The sequence below is a fragment of the Purpureocillium lilacinum genome (genome assembly GCF_023168085.1).
Source record: "Purpureocillium lilacinum CBS 284.36 DNA, scaffold_6, whole genome shotgun sequence".
Lineage (NCBI taxonomy): Eukaryota > Fungi > Ascomycota > Sordariomycetes > Hypocreales > Ophiocordycipitaceae > Purpureocillium > Purpureocillium lilacinum.
In genome coordinates, this window is record NW_027072116.1 from 2,276,648 (window position 1) to 2,291,145 (window position 14,498).

General features: G+C 60.7%; 5 protein-coding genes across 5 annotated transcripts; 2 read left to right on the forward strand and 3 right to left on the reverse strand.

The window, feature by feature from the left end:
* Window positions 1-429: 429 nt before the first annotated feature.
* Window positions 430-4,323, forward strand: PLICBS_008590 (karyopherin transporter; the record flags this gene model as incomplete). Its single annotated transcript, XM_018323879.2, has 11 exons — window positions 430-495; window positions 563-592; window positions 718-790; window positions 866-937; window positions 996-1,717; window positions 1,778-2,546; window positions 2,600-3,070; window positions 3,122-3,351; window positions 3,406-3,553; window positions 3,605-4,025; window positions 4,086-4,323. The coding sequence occupies 11 exons, from the start codon at window positions 430-432 to the stop codon at window positions 4,321-4,323; spliced, it is 3,240 nt and encodes a 1,079-aa protein (XP_018177058.2).
* A 786-nt stretch (window positions 4,324-5,109) lies between these two features.
* PLICBS_008591 (uncharacterized protein) lies at window positions 5,110-6,696 on the reverse strand (the record flags this gene model as incomplete). Its single annotated transcript, XM_018323878.1, has 1 exon — window positions 5,110-6,696. One exon carries the CDS (start codon window positions 6,694-6,696, stop codon window positions 5,110-5,112), a length of 1,587 nt encoding a protein of 528 aa, XP_018177057.1.
* A 789-nt stretch (window positions 6,697-7,485) lies between these two features.
* PLICBS_008592 (uncharacterized protein) lies at window positions 7,486-8,507 on the reverse strand (the record flags this gene model as incomplete). Its single annotated transcript, XM_018323876.1, has 2 exons — window positions 7,486-8,228; window positions 8,336-8,507. 2 exons carry the CDS (start codon window positions 8,505-8,507, stop codon window positions 7,486-7,488), a joined length of 915 nt encoding a protein of 304 aa, XP_018177055.1.
* Window positions 8,508-9,234: 727 nt separating this feature from the next.
* On the reverse strand, window positions 9,235-11,209 carry PLICBS_008593 (ATP-dependent rRNA helicase spb4; the record flags this gene model as incomplete). Its single annotated transcript, XM_018323875.1, has 2 exons — window positions 9,235-10,965; window positions 11,036-11,209. The coding sequence occupies 2 exons, from the start codon at window positions 11,207-11,209 to the stop codon at window positions 9,235-9,237; spliced, it is 1,905 nt and encodes a 634-aa protein (XP_018177054.1).
* Window positions 11,210-12,301: 1,092 nt separating this feature from the next.
* PLICBS_008594 (uncharacterized protein) lies at window positions 12,302-13,788 on the forward strand (the record flags this gene model as incomplete). Its single annotated transcript, XM_018323874.2, has 2 exons — window positions 12,302-12,312; window positions 12,408-13,788. 2 exons carry the CDS (start codon window positions 12,302-12,304, stop codon window positions 13,786-13,788), a joined length of 1,392 nt encoding a protein of 463 aa, XP_018177053.2.
* Between the last annotated feature and the right edge of the window lie 710 nt (window positions 13,789-14,498).

Genomic DNA, 14,498 nt, shown 5'->3' on the forward strand with positions numbered 1-14,498 from the left:
TGTGCTGTGCTGTGCTGCCTTCTGTGGTGCTTCAACACCCGCCCGCCGCGCGCGATCCATCCCTCCGCCTGCAGCATAACCCGGCCGGACCTCTTTTTTTCCTCTTCACACCTGGTCCTCCCCCCCACCCCATCGTCGCCAGCGCTCCCGCCGTCTCCGTTGCACCCTCGCGTGAAGCAACTCTTTTCTTCCCCTCTCCCACTCTTTCCTCGCACGCAGAGGCAGGAAAAAGGCTTGACGACGCGACCTCCGGCCTTTTTTTGTTCGTCTTTTTGCGTGCGCTGCGTCCCGGCTCTTGCGCCCCTCTCTCCTCACCACCACCACCACCACCACCCCTCCGCTTCGTCTGCCGCCTCTTTGGACGTTCCCCGCCCCGGGCTGCTCAACTCCTCTCGCCGCCTCGCACTCGCCTCGCGCGTCCCGACCACGATGCCCGTCTCGATCGAGGAGCTCGACAGCACGGTCCGCACCTTTTACGAGGGTCGCGGGGACCAGGTTCGTTCCCCGCTCGTCCGATCTCCCAATTTCGAAGCGAACGTGGTGCTAATGCCTGTCTCAACAGCAAAAAGCCGCCCAGGCCGCCTTGAACCAGGTAAACGCTTTCCCCGACCGCACACAACCCCTGCCGCTCGTCGACGCCATAGCAAGCGACGACGGCGCTCAAACCAGAGCTCCCAACGCCTCTCGCTGTCCGCAGTATGCTAACGAGTAGCACAGTTCAAGGAAGACCCCGATGCGTGGCTCATGGTAGACAAGATTCTATCAGACGCGCAGTATCCGCAAACCAAATGTACGTCGGTTTGCACTACGCGCCACTCGCCCCCGCCCCTCCCGTTGAGCACGCACAGAGCTAACACATCCACAGACTTGGGCCTACAGGTTCTCGACAATGTCATCTCGACGAGATGGAAGGTCCTGCCGCGGGACCAGTGCCAAGGTGAGTGCTGCACGCGAGCCCTCGATGGAACATGAGCACTGACGACGGCTTGGATCAGGCATCCGAAACTTCATTGTCCAGTTCATCATCCAGAGCTCGAGCTCCGAGGAGGCCCTGCAAAGCAACAAGACTCTTCTCAACAAGCTCAACCTCGTCCTTATCTCCGTCCTCAAGCAAGAATGGCCGCACAACTGGCCCACATTCATTAACGAGATCATCTCGTCCTGCCATGCGAACCTTTCGATCTGCGAGAACAACATGATCATTCTGCGTTTGCTCTCGGAGGAGGTGTTTGACTACTCTGCCGAGCAGATGACGTCCACGAAGACGAGGAACATGAAGCAGACCATGTGTGCCGAGTTTTCGCAAATCTTCCAGCTCTGCCAGGAGGTCCTCACGACGGCCGACCAGCCCAGCCTCGTCAAGGCGACGCTCGAGACCCTTCTTCGCTTCTGCAACTGGATCCCCCTCGGTTACATCTTCGAGACGAACCTGATCGACACGCTCCGCACCCGCTTCCTGTCGGTCCCCGAGTTTCGCAACATCACGTTGCAGTGTCTGACGGAGATTGGCGGACTGCAAACTGGTGGCGCCGGGCAGGCCAACTCATACGATGAGCAGCTCGTCAAGATGTTCACCGAGGTTCTCACGACCATTGCGGACATTATCCCCGTATCGCTGGATCTGAAGTCGACTTATCCCAGCAGTAACTCCCGGGACCAGGAATTCGTCCAGAACCTGGCGCTTTTCCTTTGCAACTTTTTCGGCGCGCACCTCAATGTGAGTACTACAGACTATCCCCTTGGTGCCAAGGCGAGTGACCATGCTAACAAGGCACAGCTGATCGAGAATCTGCCGAATCGAGACTACCTGCTCCACGGTCACTACTATCTGATCCGGATATCACAGATCGACGATCGCGAGATTTTCAAGATTTGCCTCGACTACTGGCTGAAGCTGGTCCAGGAGCTTTACGAGGAAATGCAGCAGCTGCCCATTACCGACTTGAACCCGCTCATGGCCGTCGGCGGTGGCATGTCGGGTAGTGGCGCGCCGAACCCTTCGCTCCTGATGAACTATCCGCTACGGAAGCACAAGTACAACGAGGTCCTCTCAAACCTTCGTGTCGTTATGATCGAGCGCATGGTCCGACCCGAGGAAGTGCTGATCGTCGAAAACGATGAGGGAGAAATCGTGCGCGAGTTTGTCAAGGAGAGCGACACCGTCCAGCTGTACAAGACCATCAGGGAATGCCTCGTCTACCTCACTCATTTGGATGTGGTCGACACCGAGAACATCATGACGGAGAAGCTTGCCAGGCAGGTTGACGGCTCGGAGTGGTCATGGCACAACTGCAACGTGCTCTGCTGGGCCATTGGCTCCATCTCGCTGGCCATGAACGAGGAAACAGAAAAGCGCTTCCTCGTCACAGTTATCAAGGACCTCCTCGGACTTACGGAGATGAAGCGAGGCAAAGACAACAAAGCTGTCGTGGCCAGTAACATCATGTACATTGTCGGCCAGTACCCTCGCTTCCTCAAGGCCCATTGGAAGTTCCTCAAGACTGTCGTCAACAAGCTGTTTGAGTTTATGCACGAGTCGCACGAAGGTATGTACTCCCCGAGAGAGTCCTGAAGGCCACGAATCTAACCCATCTCATAGGTGTTCAGGACATGGCTTGCGATACATTCATCAAGATTGCTCGGCAATGTCGGCGCCATTTCGTGGCACTGCAGCCTAGCGAGCAGGAGCCGTTTATCGAAGAGATTGTGCGCAACATGGGCAAGATTACCTGTGATCTTACGCCCCAGCAGGTCCACACGTTCTACGAAGCCTGCGGCTACATGGTCGCAGCTCAGGGCAACAAACACCAGCAGGAGAGACTGCTTGCCGACCTGATGAATATCCCGAACGCCGCCTGGGACGAGATCATCAAGCAGGCCACGGTCAACCCGTCGATCCTGCAGGACGCTGAGACGATCAAGGTCATTGGCAACATCATGAAGACTAACGTGTCTGCATGCACGTCGATTGGACCTTATTTCTACCCTCAGATCGGTCGCATCTACCACGACATGCTTCAGATGTACCGCGCCACCAGCACACTGATTTCTGAGGCTGTCGCCCGAGACGGTGAGTGTCCTCCTGGATCAGTCCCTTATACTAGGCTAACCAAAACAACAGGTGAACTCGCGACCAAGATGCCCAAGGTCCGCGGCTTGCGCACCATCAAGAAGGAGATCCTGAAGCTCATCGAGACGTACGTTGAGAAGGCCGAGGATCTCCAGGCCGTGCGACTCCAGATGGTTCCCCCGCTGTTGGACTCCGTTCTGGTCGACTATAACCGAAATGTACCAGGTGCCCGTGACGCAGAGGTCTTGAAGGCCATGTCCACGATTATCACCAAGCTCTCTGTAAAGTTTTACCGTTGGCAGGAGGAACCGATCTCAAGCGCTAACTGCCACCAGTCTCTCATGGAGGACCAGGTCCCTACCATCATGGAGAATGTGTTCGAGTGCACCCTCGACATGATCAACAAGGACTTTTCCGAATTCCCCGAACACCGAGTCGAGTTCTTTAACCTGTTGCGGGCCATTAACCTGCACTGCTTCCCAGGTATGCACCTCCGTTGCTGAGACACGAGCTCGATTGCTAATATAATTGTAGCCCTGTTGAAGCTCGACAACAACCAGTTCAAGTTCGTCATCGATTCCTGCTCGTGGGCATTCAAGCATGACAACCGAGACGTCGAGGCGGCAGGCCTCAACATGTGCCTGGAGCTCATCAACAACATTGCCGACAAGACGGACGTTGCCACAGCCAACGCATTCTTCCAGCGCTTCTTCACCACAATCTTGCAGGATGTGCTGTTCGTGGTCACGGATAGCGACCACAAAGCTGGGTTCAAGACTCAGTCGATGCTGCTGATGAAGCTGTTCTACTTCATCCAGCCGGCGGACGGGTCGCAGCCCAAGATCCAGGGCCCCATCTACACTCCCGATCAGGCGCAGGCGGGAACCACCAACAAGGACTTCTTGGGCAACTCGGTCGCGACCCTGCTTCGCAACGCGTTCCCCAACTTGCAAGCGTAAGTTCTTTTCTAGTGAAGCTGCAGATTGTAGGGTCCTGGCTAACGTGCACGGATTAGGGCGCAAGTTGCGAGCTTCGTAGAGGGACTCTTCAACCTCAACACGCAATACGACAAGTTCCGACTGAACCTCCGGGACTTCCTCATCTCCCTCAAGGAGTTTGCCGGCGACAACGCGGAGCTTTACATTGTCGAGAAGGAGCAGCAGGAGCGAGATGCCAAGGCTGCCGACATGGAGAGGCGGCAGAAGGTTGGTGGTCTGCTCAAGCCGTCTGAGATTGACGATGAGGAGTTGTGAATCCGCCAGGAGCTCAGGACCGAGTTCGCGCCGCGCCTGGAGAGGAAAGAGTCGCTCGAAGCAGAGCACATCAGCAGCCGGGACTGGGTCGGAGACGGCTGGGAGTTTTACGGAGTGTAAACGTTGCCCTCGTGGCCCAGCACCGAGGCCCTCCCTCGAGACGCGGCAGGCCTCGGGCCAGCCATTTTTTTCTTTATTGTTTCCCGTAATGATACCAAGATTAGATCAGTCGCCGCTTGTGGCAGCTTCGACGGGAACGAAGGCACAGGCGGGTCGTCGACACCGCAGAATCGAGAAGGAAAAGCATCTCCTTTTGCGTTTGGTGATATCCTGCCTGGGCACTGACCGAGACATCATTGATGGAGAAGGGGGAGTTTTTGAGGGTCAAGGAGTTGGCAGCGAGACAAGCCATTCGTTTGGCCGGAGGTGAGGCCAGGCCGCAGGTTGGAACCAAAAAAGGGGGGAAGGGACGTGCGAAGGCGTGTGAGGGTTTGGCAACGAAGCCCTGACGATGTAGATGCCTGGGGTGTTGGGTTGTCTATGATAGACGAAGATTGCTGTCTAGCACTATGAGACTAAGAATTCTTGGATGATATGGCGGACCCTGTGCCGTGTGGCGTTGCTGCGGCGCGAGTGGCCAGCAGTTTGAGTGTATTTCGAGTATATACGAGTACGTCTTCGTGCCATGTCTATCCCTATTGTTACATTTTGGCGGCGTACCGCCCGGTAGGTCTTTTGCATCTGACAGAAACCCTTCTGGGGACCAGGCCAGCTGCTAGCTTCACGTCACCTGTCGGTCTCGAGCTGCTGGAGCGGCCAGGTCATGGCGTCGCGCCAGTATGTGCCCAGGTGTCTCGAGATGGCGCCTATCATGCGGGCGCCGGCGTCGCGGTAGAGCCAGAGGTGGCGATGGCGGTGCAGCAGGACACCGTAGTGGGCGAGGATGACGAGCGCTTCTGGCTGGAGGCGCCGCAGGACGTCGACGTACTCTGCGCAGACGGTCACGGAGAAGGCAGACGCGGCGGCGGAGCCCGCGTCGGCGTCCGTGTCGGAGTAGAGGTCAAAGGCCCACTGGAGGCGCTCGACGGCGTCTCGGCAGGCGCGGTCGGTGGCGGAGCCCAGGTCCGAGGCGTCGAGCAGGGCGAGGAGGTGTGCGCACTCGCCGCCGGCGTCGTCGTGCTCGCGGCGGCGGATGATGCGCTCGTTGGCGTGCTGGGTGACGTTGAGGAGGGGCTCGAGCTCCGAGTTTATGAGGTCGTTCCAGGCGGGCTTGATGACGGTGCGGATGCCGCGGTGCAGGCCCAAGCAGTCGGCGAGCTTGTGGATGAAGACGTGGAAGTCGGACGACTGGAGGTGGCGGACCGTCTCGAGCGTCTCGGCGAGGTTGTGCAGGCTGAGCACGGCGGCGAAAAGGAACCGCGGGATGGCGCTCTCGGCGTCGTTGAGGTCCACGGAGAGGGAATGCCGCGTGAAGCTGGCGAGGGCCCTGGTCTGGAGTTCCGTAGACTGGTTGCGCAGCGAGGCGATGTACGTAGGTGAAGGCGGGTGGTAGTTGCTGTTGTTGTTGGGGTGATCGCCGGGCGATGAACCGTTGCTGCTGTCATCGGCAAGCGTGGCTGCGAGGTGCAGCGCCGAGAGGGCGAGGACCTCGTCGAGGAGGAAGGGGGCGTCGACGGCACGGCGGACTGCGATGTCGAGGATGCGCCCCGTGTGCGGGTGGGCCATGACGCCGTGGCCCATGGCGGTGCCGGCATGGTGCAGGAAGCGGAGGTGCTGGACCGTGAACAGCGGCCGGTCATGGCCGTGGGATTCGAGCGGGTCGTCGCCGCGCTCAAGCAGCGACGGGCCAGGCAGCGCCGTCGTCTCTTCGTGGGATGATGGAGCGCGCAATGGGGGCTCCGAGGGGGCGGCGCTCCGGCTCTGCGAGCGACGAAGCGATGCCACGTCGGCCTCGTCAGTCGGCTGATGTCGTTGTGACACCCGTTGCTGTTGCCGATCGCGCTGCTGTCTGAGGGCCTCGATAGGGCTGTCCACATCCATCGACGGCGTGCTGGGATCCAACGACGACGACGCCGCCGCCGCCGCGGCCTCGTTGCGCAGCCTCTGCGCCTCCCTCCTCATGGTGCGGGCCGACTTCTTCTTGGGCGGCGGCCACTCGCACCTCCGGGCCGCCTTCTCGCAGTTGAGACAGTCCGGGCGCGACTCGTCGCAGCGGATGTGGCGCTTCTTGCACTCGACGCAGCCGTCGCGCGACTTGCGGTGCGAGCGGCGGCGCGAGGATGCTGCGGCGGCGACGGATGACGATGCCTCTGTGCCGCCGCCGGAGCTGAGGACGTCGGCGTCATCGTCGTTGAGCTGCCCCGCGCTGCTCATGGTGAGTGTGTACTGACGTTATGTAGTACAAGGCAGATATATGAGAGAGGCGATGCGCGCCGCCGCCGGACGGACGGATGTCCTCGACTTTGATGCCTGCCCTGGCGTTACGAGGAGTTCATGTCATGAGGCCGTGTCGTGGGGTGGATGGTGGTGGTTTCGGCTTATATCTGCTGCCCCTGAGGGCGATTGCCATTGAGGGAAGGTTGCGACTGCCGTGCCAATGGGCTGTGTCGCCTTGTGAGGCTTTGACTCGGGAAGTGACGCGTCGAGACCAGGGGTGGGTTGATAAAACGACGGGAGGGCTGAGCTGTGACCGATAGGCTTGTACATATGTCGAAAGGCGAGTTACGAAGTTTGCACGTGGCTTGCGTCAAGGTTCAGGGCCCATCATCGTCAAGGAGGAGGTGGAGGAGGTGGCGCCCCGAAAGTCTTCAACGGAAGAAGAGAGGAAGGAAGGAAGGGCGCTAGCAACTGCCTAGCCTCGACCGTCCCAAATAGGCAAGAAACGAGCGGGATTTCCCCATTCTCGCCGTGTAATACTCCTCTTCCTCTGATAACACGCTCTATTCCAGCATCGTCGAAAAAAAACAGACGCAAAATGCTCCAGTCTATATCTATACAGTCCTCCCTCAATGGTTCCCCATCTCGCCCATTTATAATTATACCATGGTTTCCACGACGCAGCGTAAACGCCTCAATTCGAAATCAGGCCACCCCACCCAGCACGCGGGGCGGCGTCCCCCTCGACGAGAGCCTCATCAGTAGAGCTCCCCCCGACATCGTCAACTACTTCCTTCCGGCCTCGGCAGCGCGCAATCTGTCGCCGCTGCCGTACCTCATCTCCTCGCCCACGCCGGCCGACGCCGCCGAGTCGACGGGCTCCCAGGGCCGCGGCTTGGTGGCGGCGGCGGCGCTCAGGCCGCCCGGGTAGATCCACGCGTAGACGACCATGACGGCGAGCATGAGCACGGCGTCGAAGACGTAGAGCGTCCACTCGTGGCCCAGCAGGTACCCGTCCTTGCCCGTGGCGTACTCGATGACGCGGAAGATGCTGCGCACCATGATGAGCGCGCTGGCCGCGTAGAGCATCCACACGATGCGCTTCCACGCCGAACCCCCGTCCTCGGCCATGGACGCACCGCTCGGCCACCGCCGCATCCGCACGTCAAACACAATGGCCGTCACGGCGAACAGCCCAAACATGACAATCTGGATGAAGAGCCCCGCCAGGATGATGTTCTGCGCCGTGTCCTGGCTGAAGTCGCTCTTGGCCATGAGCCCCGCGCCGCTGGCCTGCACCATGAAGGAGAAGACGTCGCCCGCGACGAAGGCCTTGGTGAGCCACCGCACGGGGATGAGCGAGTGCCGCTCCCCGTGGATGCTGACCATCAGCCGCCCCAGCACCATGTAGATCGACGCCGCGAAGAGGGCCGGCGCGACGAGCAGCAGCACGCTCTGCACGATGAACGGGCCGAGCTGCTCCGTCTTGTCTTCGGCGACGGCGCGTGCGGCGTATCCGATGATCTCGACTGCCGGATTCGTAACAGGTTCTGCGTGTCAGCTTCTTTCGCGTTGCTCTGCTAGAAGATTGCTGGTCGGTTGTTAAAAGGAGGCAATGGTGGGTGTTGGGACTTACACAGCCCGCCGATGGTAAAGGCGATGCTAAACAGCGTCTTGGTCCGGACCATGCGCCATATGACGGCCCCCGTCGCAATGATGAAGAGGATGGTGAAGAGAATGGCCGCCGCCTTGGAGGGGACATATTCCCAGAGGTAGTAGTCCCCGCGAAAGGGCTTCAGCTGGGCCATGATGCTGCAGCGACTGCCCACGGGGCACAGCACAACAGCGAAGAAGAGACTGGAGAAGAAAACAAAACTGCCGGGCCGGATCTAGAATCTAACTTAGATTTATAACTCGGCTCGAGATGAAAGATGCGTCCACCCGTTGAACCCCGGCCTGGCACTTGGCGTCGCCGAGCTTCTTATAACACTCGTTGCCGCTCGCCGGCCCCAGGTTCCCCCCCCTCGGCCTGACCCGCCCACACACGCACAACCTGCGTGAGACGCGGCAGCTGCCAAAATACGAAGGACCTGTCGAGCCTTGCGCACTCGCTCGCACGCAAAGATTCGTCTCCTCGTAATCTGGCCGGTGCGTATTTTGGCCAGGCGGGTCCCCGCTGGCGGCGGGACGGCGCCGTTGACGCTTGCTAGCGGCCCACTAGGCCAGGCAAAACGGCTGCGCCACCCAGTCGAGCCCTTGCTTCAAAGCCCAATTGCTGCTACTGTTGTCGTGCCCTCTCATTCCCATCGGAAACACAACCGCCTTGACTTGCTTGCTTGCCTGCCTGCCTGCCTGCCCCCCTGCGCATTGCGCATGCAAAACTCAAAAGGACACAAGGGCTGACACGAGCAACCGCGCACCATTGCTGCGGCAGAGCAACCTCGCAAAATGGCCAGTCGCGTATATCGCGTTCTTCTTGCTGCTGCTGCTGCTAGCCTCTCCTGGGGTATATTCGTCCGAGATTGCTACGGTAGTTCAGTCGTCGAAGCCCTCGAACTCGTCATCCTTTGACGCGGCCTTTTCCTTTTCCTGTTCCTTTTCCTGATTCTGCCTTCGCACCTGCGCGATCAGCGCTTCCAGCTCCATCTGCTTCACCTTTTCGTCCTCCGTCATGTTGGCAGACCGCTCGGCCTCTCTCTTCTTGCGCCGCTTCTCGCGCCTCTCCACGCGCACGTCCTCCTTCTCCAGCTTGCCGCTCCACGCCTCGTTCTTCTTGCGCTTGCGCTTCATGTCCTCCCGCTTGTTGTCCGCCGCGCCCGTCCTCTCTGCCTCGAGGGCTTCCAGCCTCGCCTGCTCCCGCGCCTTCTCCTTGTATGCAAACGTATCCCAGTCAATCTTCTCGCCCAGCATCTTGTCGCCCTCCCAGGTCTTGAGCTCGGGCATCCGGGGCATGCGGAGGAGACCCCATGCCTCGGCCAGGTCGGCCCAGTCGAGATCGCTCGCCCGGAATATCGACGTTGCCTGGTGGGCGCCGTAGCTCCGCACCCAACTGACAAAGGCTTTTTGTGCCTTGTCGTAGAGCGCCCTATCCGTCTTGACGAGTTTCCGGAACTTTTGCGTCGCTGAGCGGACTTCCTCGTCCGACACAGAGATTTCGGGTCTTGCTAGCGGGATGATGGGAGTCTTGCGCACTTCGAGAAACCTGACGTAGTCTTCCTCTCGCCCCGGATGCAGCATCACGACTGCCAGCCCCTTTCGGCCTGCGCGTCCCGCTCGTCCGCTTCGGTGAATAAAGACCTTGGGGTCTGAGGGCGCGTCGACCTGAACAACTAGGTCCACCTGGGGAATATCCAGGCCACGGGCCGCAAGGTCTGTTGTCAAGAGTATCGTAGGGGACACAGAAGTCAGGAATTTGTTGAAATTCCTTTCCCGTACTTTTGCGGGGTGCTTGCCGTGTAAGGGAACGAGGGCGAAGCCATCGGGAAGAACCAGGGGCAGAACGTGTTGGAAGTAGTCGACGGCGGCGCATGTTGACAGGAACACGATGCTCCTCTGCGGCCTGATTGGTAACCGCTCCATCAGCTGTGATAACGCAGGCAGTTTTTGGCTGGCTGGCTTCACCATGTACGCCATCTGTAGACTGGCGGGAGTCTTCCTGTCCTCCAGCACGCCACCGTCTTTCATCTTGACCCGAACCTCGATCTTGACCGGGTTCCGGAGTCCCACACGGATGATTTCGCTGACCGCCTCGCTGACACTCGCGCTGAACAGCCCCGTCCTTCTCTGCTTCGGTAGGTGCGAGATGATGCCCTGCAGGTCCTGCTTAAAACCCAAGTCCAGCAGCCTGTCGGCTTCGTCCAAGACGAGCATCTCGAACGAGGATTGCGGGCAGTGGACATGGGGCGATGCGAGCAGTTCGACGAGTCGTCCGGGGGACGAGATGAGGAGGTTCGGGCTGTGGCGCATGAAGAAGCTGAGGTCCTGAGCAGGCGTGGTGGTGCCTCCGACGAGCAGCTGAGGGACGACGACGGGGACTGCCGTCGACGGCCTCTTTTCGTCGTCCTTCAGGCGCGGCAGCAGCTCGGCTGAAGGGGCGTGGAATTGTAGCAGTGACAAGAGGACTGTATGTATCTGGGCGGCCAGCTCTCGCGTCGGGGAGACGATGATGGCAGCGACGTGGTGCCTCTTGGTGGGTTCGTCGAGTCGCAGCAGCCTTTGCACAATGGGTATGAGGAACGAGAGCGTCTTGCCGCTGCCGGTAACGGCCTGCAAGAAGAAAGTCGTTAGAGCTGCAAAGGGCCAAAGAATACGCCATAATATAAGGACGCAAACTCACCTCAACCACCACGTCCTTGTTGCCCATAAAGTGCGGAATCGTCGCCGCCTGGACGGGCGTCATCTGGGCGAAGCCCATGGTCGAGACGGCGTCCAGGATCCATTCGGCGAGGGGCGGCTTCAGCGCATCCCAAGCCCGGGCGCTCTTCTTCGCGGGGACTTTTCCCGGCGCCATTCTGGGCAATGCGACGATCGACGACAAGAGCTCGTCGTATCGTTGTCTGTCGGTGGTGTTCCCGCCGCCTTCTGCTTTCTTGGAGGGAAGTCCGCTGGACAAGAAATTTGTTATCTTATCAGCACGCGTGGGCGGGCCTGCTGCGCTGGGCTTGCTGGGACCTTTTTTTGCGTCTCAAAGGACGAAGTACGTACCCTTGAGGCGCCGTGCCAAGGGTAGATGCAAGCTAGGCCGTTTGGAGACCGGGCGGGTCGAGCGCATCCAATCCACGCAGTTCTCAACTGCCATCCAGCCAGGGTCCACTCACGACGAGATGCGCACGCACGACGGGATGGAAACAGTCGGGTCCAGCCCGCCGTTCTGTCAGCAGCAGCCGTCGCAGCAGCCAGCCCTTTCCGTAGCGCCCCCCAAACAGGAGGCGCTCGCGTGAGCAGCCATGGGCGCCCGACGCAGTGGTTGATGAGGGGCGCACGTGAGTCGACACAACGAGCAGAGTTGGGTCTTGCAGGACCTTACTGCACGGCGCGTCGTGGCGCGCAGGTGTATGAGACCTGTCGCCTTTGCGGGCCGCCGTCCGCGGTCATTCTGGGCCGTCACATGCCTGCGAAGATGCCCTTCGTCAGACTTCGACAGCGGCGGGACAGCGACTAGCGACGGACGGGTGGGCGCGCTTGGGGGGGGGGGGGGGGGGGGGGGCAGGCCCCGGCTGGGCAGGGCCTGGCGGTTCTTCACGGGCAGGACGGCTTTCCGGGTCCAATGGCGGGCGGCGGCAGGGACCCGAATGCCCCGGACGGAATTGTTTTAGTGGGCTGGGCTGGGCTGAACTGGGCTCCATGGAGCTGGGCTGGGCCGCTCTCGCGCCTGGCAGCCCAGGGTCTGCACTCTGTTCGGCGTCGGCGTCGGCAAAAATTCTCGAGCCCCCGGTCTCTCCGTCATCTGCCTCCCGACCACCAATCTCCCTGTCACACACATCGCCATCGCTGGCGCGCCGCGTTCCTCACTCCTCCTCCTCCTTCCTCCGCCTCCCTCTTCGCTTGTAATGTGCGTCTCCCCCCGGCGTCGCACCTCTGAGCTCTACCCGTCCCGTCCGCCATGCCGCGAGGGTAACGTCGCCCTCTGCTGCATCACCGCCCAACACCATCACCCTGGATTCGACAGCCGCCGCCGCCGCCCACCACCGCCCCGAGACGCCCCATAGGCAGAGCCGGGGCCTCTTCGCCCTCTTCGACTCGCGCGACGACGACGACGACCTCGCGACGGCGCGTCTTTCGCGCCGCGACACCCATCTCCACTCCGCCTCCACCTTCGTCTTCTGGCCATCGGCCTTTGAATCCAACCGCCGCGTCGTCGCCGGTGTCGTCCGCTGCCCCGCGCTGCCGCCCGTCTCCTTCATCACCATGTCCCAGCGTCGCAGGTCCGCCGTCCCCGAGACGCCGCGCGTCATTTCCCCCAGCCCGACGCCCTCGGAGCTCGACGCCGCTGAATACTTTGGTCCCACGACGCGTTCTGCCGCCAGGAAGCGGGTCTCGACGCCGCACACCCTCGACGAGGATGGCGCCGAGGACGAGCACGAGCAAGACGAAGTCCCCGGCCTGCGCAGGTCCCGAACGAGGAGCCGCTCGCCCATCGACGGCCGCAAGATCGCCCGCATGACGCCCAGCAACTCGAGCCAGGCGACCAAGGCAAAGGCGAAGGCGACAAGTCCAACTGCCGGGAACGGGAAGCTCGGGACCACCAATGGTCATCTTGCTCCTCCCCAACCCACCGCGCCCTCGGGATGGAGCTGGCGCGACTTCAGCCGTAGCCCGAGCCCGCTCGGACTCATCCCGATCCATCGCCACTGGAGAACCTTTGTGCACAAGCACGAGGTCCCGCGCAAGGTCCTTCACGTGTCCATTGGCTTCTTCGTCGTCTGGCTGTACACCACCGGCACGCAGACGAGCTCCGTGCCACCCTATCTGATGGGAGCGCTGATCCCCATCGCGACCACGGACTGGCTGCGCCACAGGTACGAGTCTGTCAACCGGCTCTACGTCAAGCTGCTCGGTGCCTTGATGCGCGAGAGCGAGTATTCGGGCTGGAATGGCGTCATCTTCTACCTCCTGGGCGCCTGGATCGTCCTCTACTTCTTCCCCAAGGACGTGGGCGTCATGAGCGTCCTGCTCCTCAGTTGGTGCGACACCGCCGCCAGCACCTTTGGCCGCCTCTGGGGCAGATACACCCCCCGGCTCCGGCGCGGCAAGTCGTTGGCCGGCTCGCTGGCCGCTTTTGTCGTCGGTGTGGCGACGTCGTACTTCTTCTACGGCTGGCTGGTCCCGACCATCGGGCCCATGCCCGGCGACGAGGGCTTCATGTTCAAGAACGCCCTGTCGCTGCCGAGCTCCGTTACGAACGCCCTCGGCATCTCCAAGGCCGCGGCCACCATCCCGGGCCCCTTGGCGCTCGGCGTCATGGGCCTGTGGTCCGGCTTCGTCGCCTCCACCAGCGAAGTCATCGACATCTTCGGCTGGGATGACAATCTGACGATACCCGTCCTCAGCGGCATCGGCATCTGGGGCTTCCTCAAGCTCTTCTCCTAGACTCTTAGACTCTCGCAGATGGACCTAGGTGTCTTGAACGGTCACTCCACTCACGACGGGAGACAGGTCGGTTATGCATCGTTGGCGTTTGGAAGGGTTTGACGGATTTCGGCTTTTTCGTGTCTTTTTTTACCCTCCCTTTCTTCGAGACTTATGGGCTGGAAATGTGACGAGTCGAGGTCATGACGATTTGGGGTTGCACAACCTCGAGATGAATATGGTCGCGCCAATGAGACAGGTTCGGTGGTTGAAATGACACTGGGTACGAAGTAGATAGGTAGATTTCCGCTTGTCGTCACTGGGTCGGCGCCGATAAGAGCGAGCCGGAGTGGCTCGTCACTTCTTGGCGGTGAGTCGGCCGCATCGTGTAGCACCCGTGCGGCATGATAATGGACAGGTTTATATCAGCTCGCCGCCGTCTCTGCAGTCGCCCGCAGCGTCTGCGATTCAGCCCATGTTGTGTCTGCCAGCGGCACATGCCTGACAGCCTGCAACGTCAACAGGCCCACATCCGACGTCTCACAACGACATGGCACTCGTGAGGTCCAGGATACGGGGAATGAGTTGAGAGCCGAAAGGTCAGGCTTCCGGAAGGGATCGAGTGCCAGACTGCCCCGCCAGGCTCTCCGCAGGCATCATGGCCGAGCACGGCGCGATGGTAGTCAGGCCACGGCTCAACTCCTGGCCACTCCGCTCCCTTGAGCATTCGA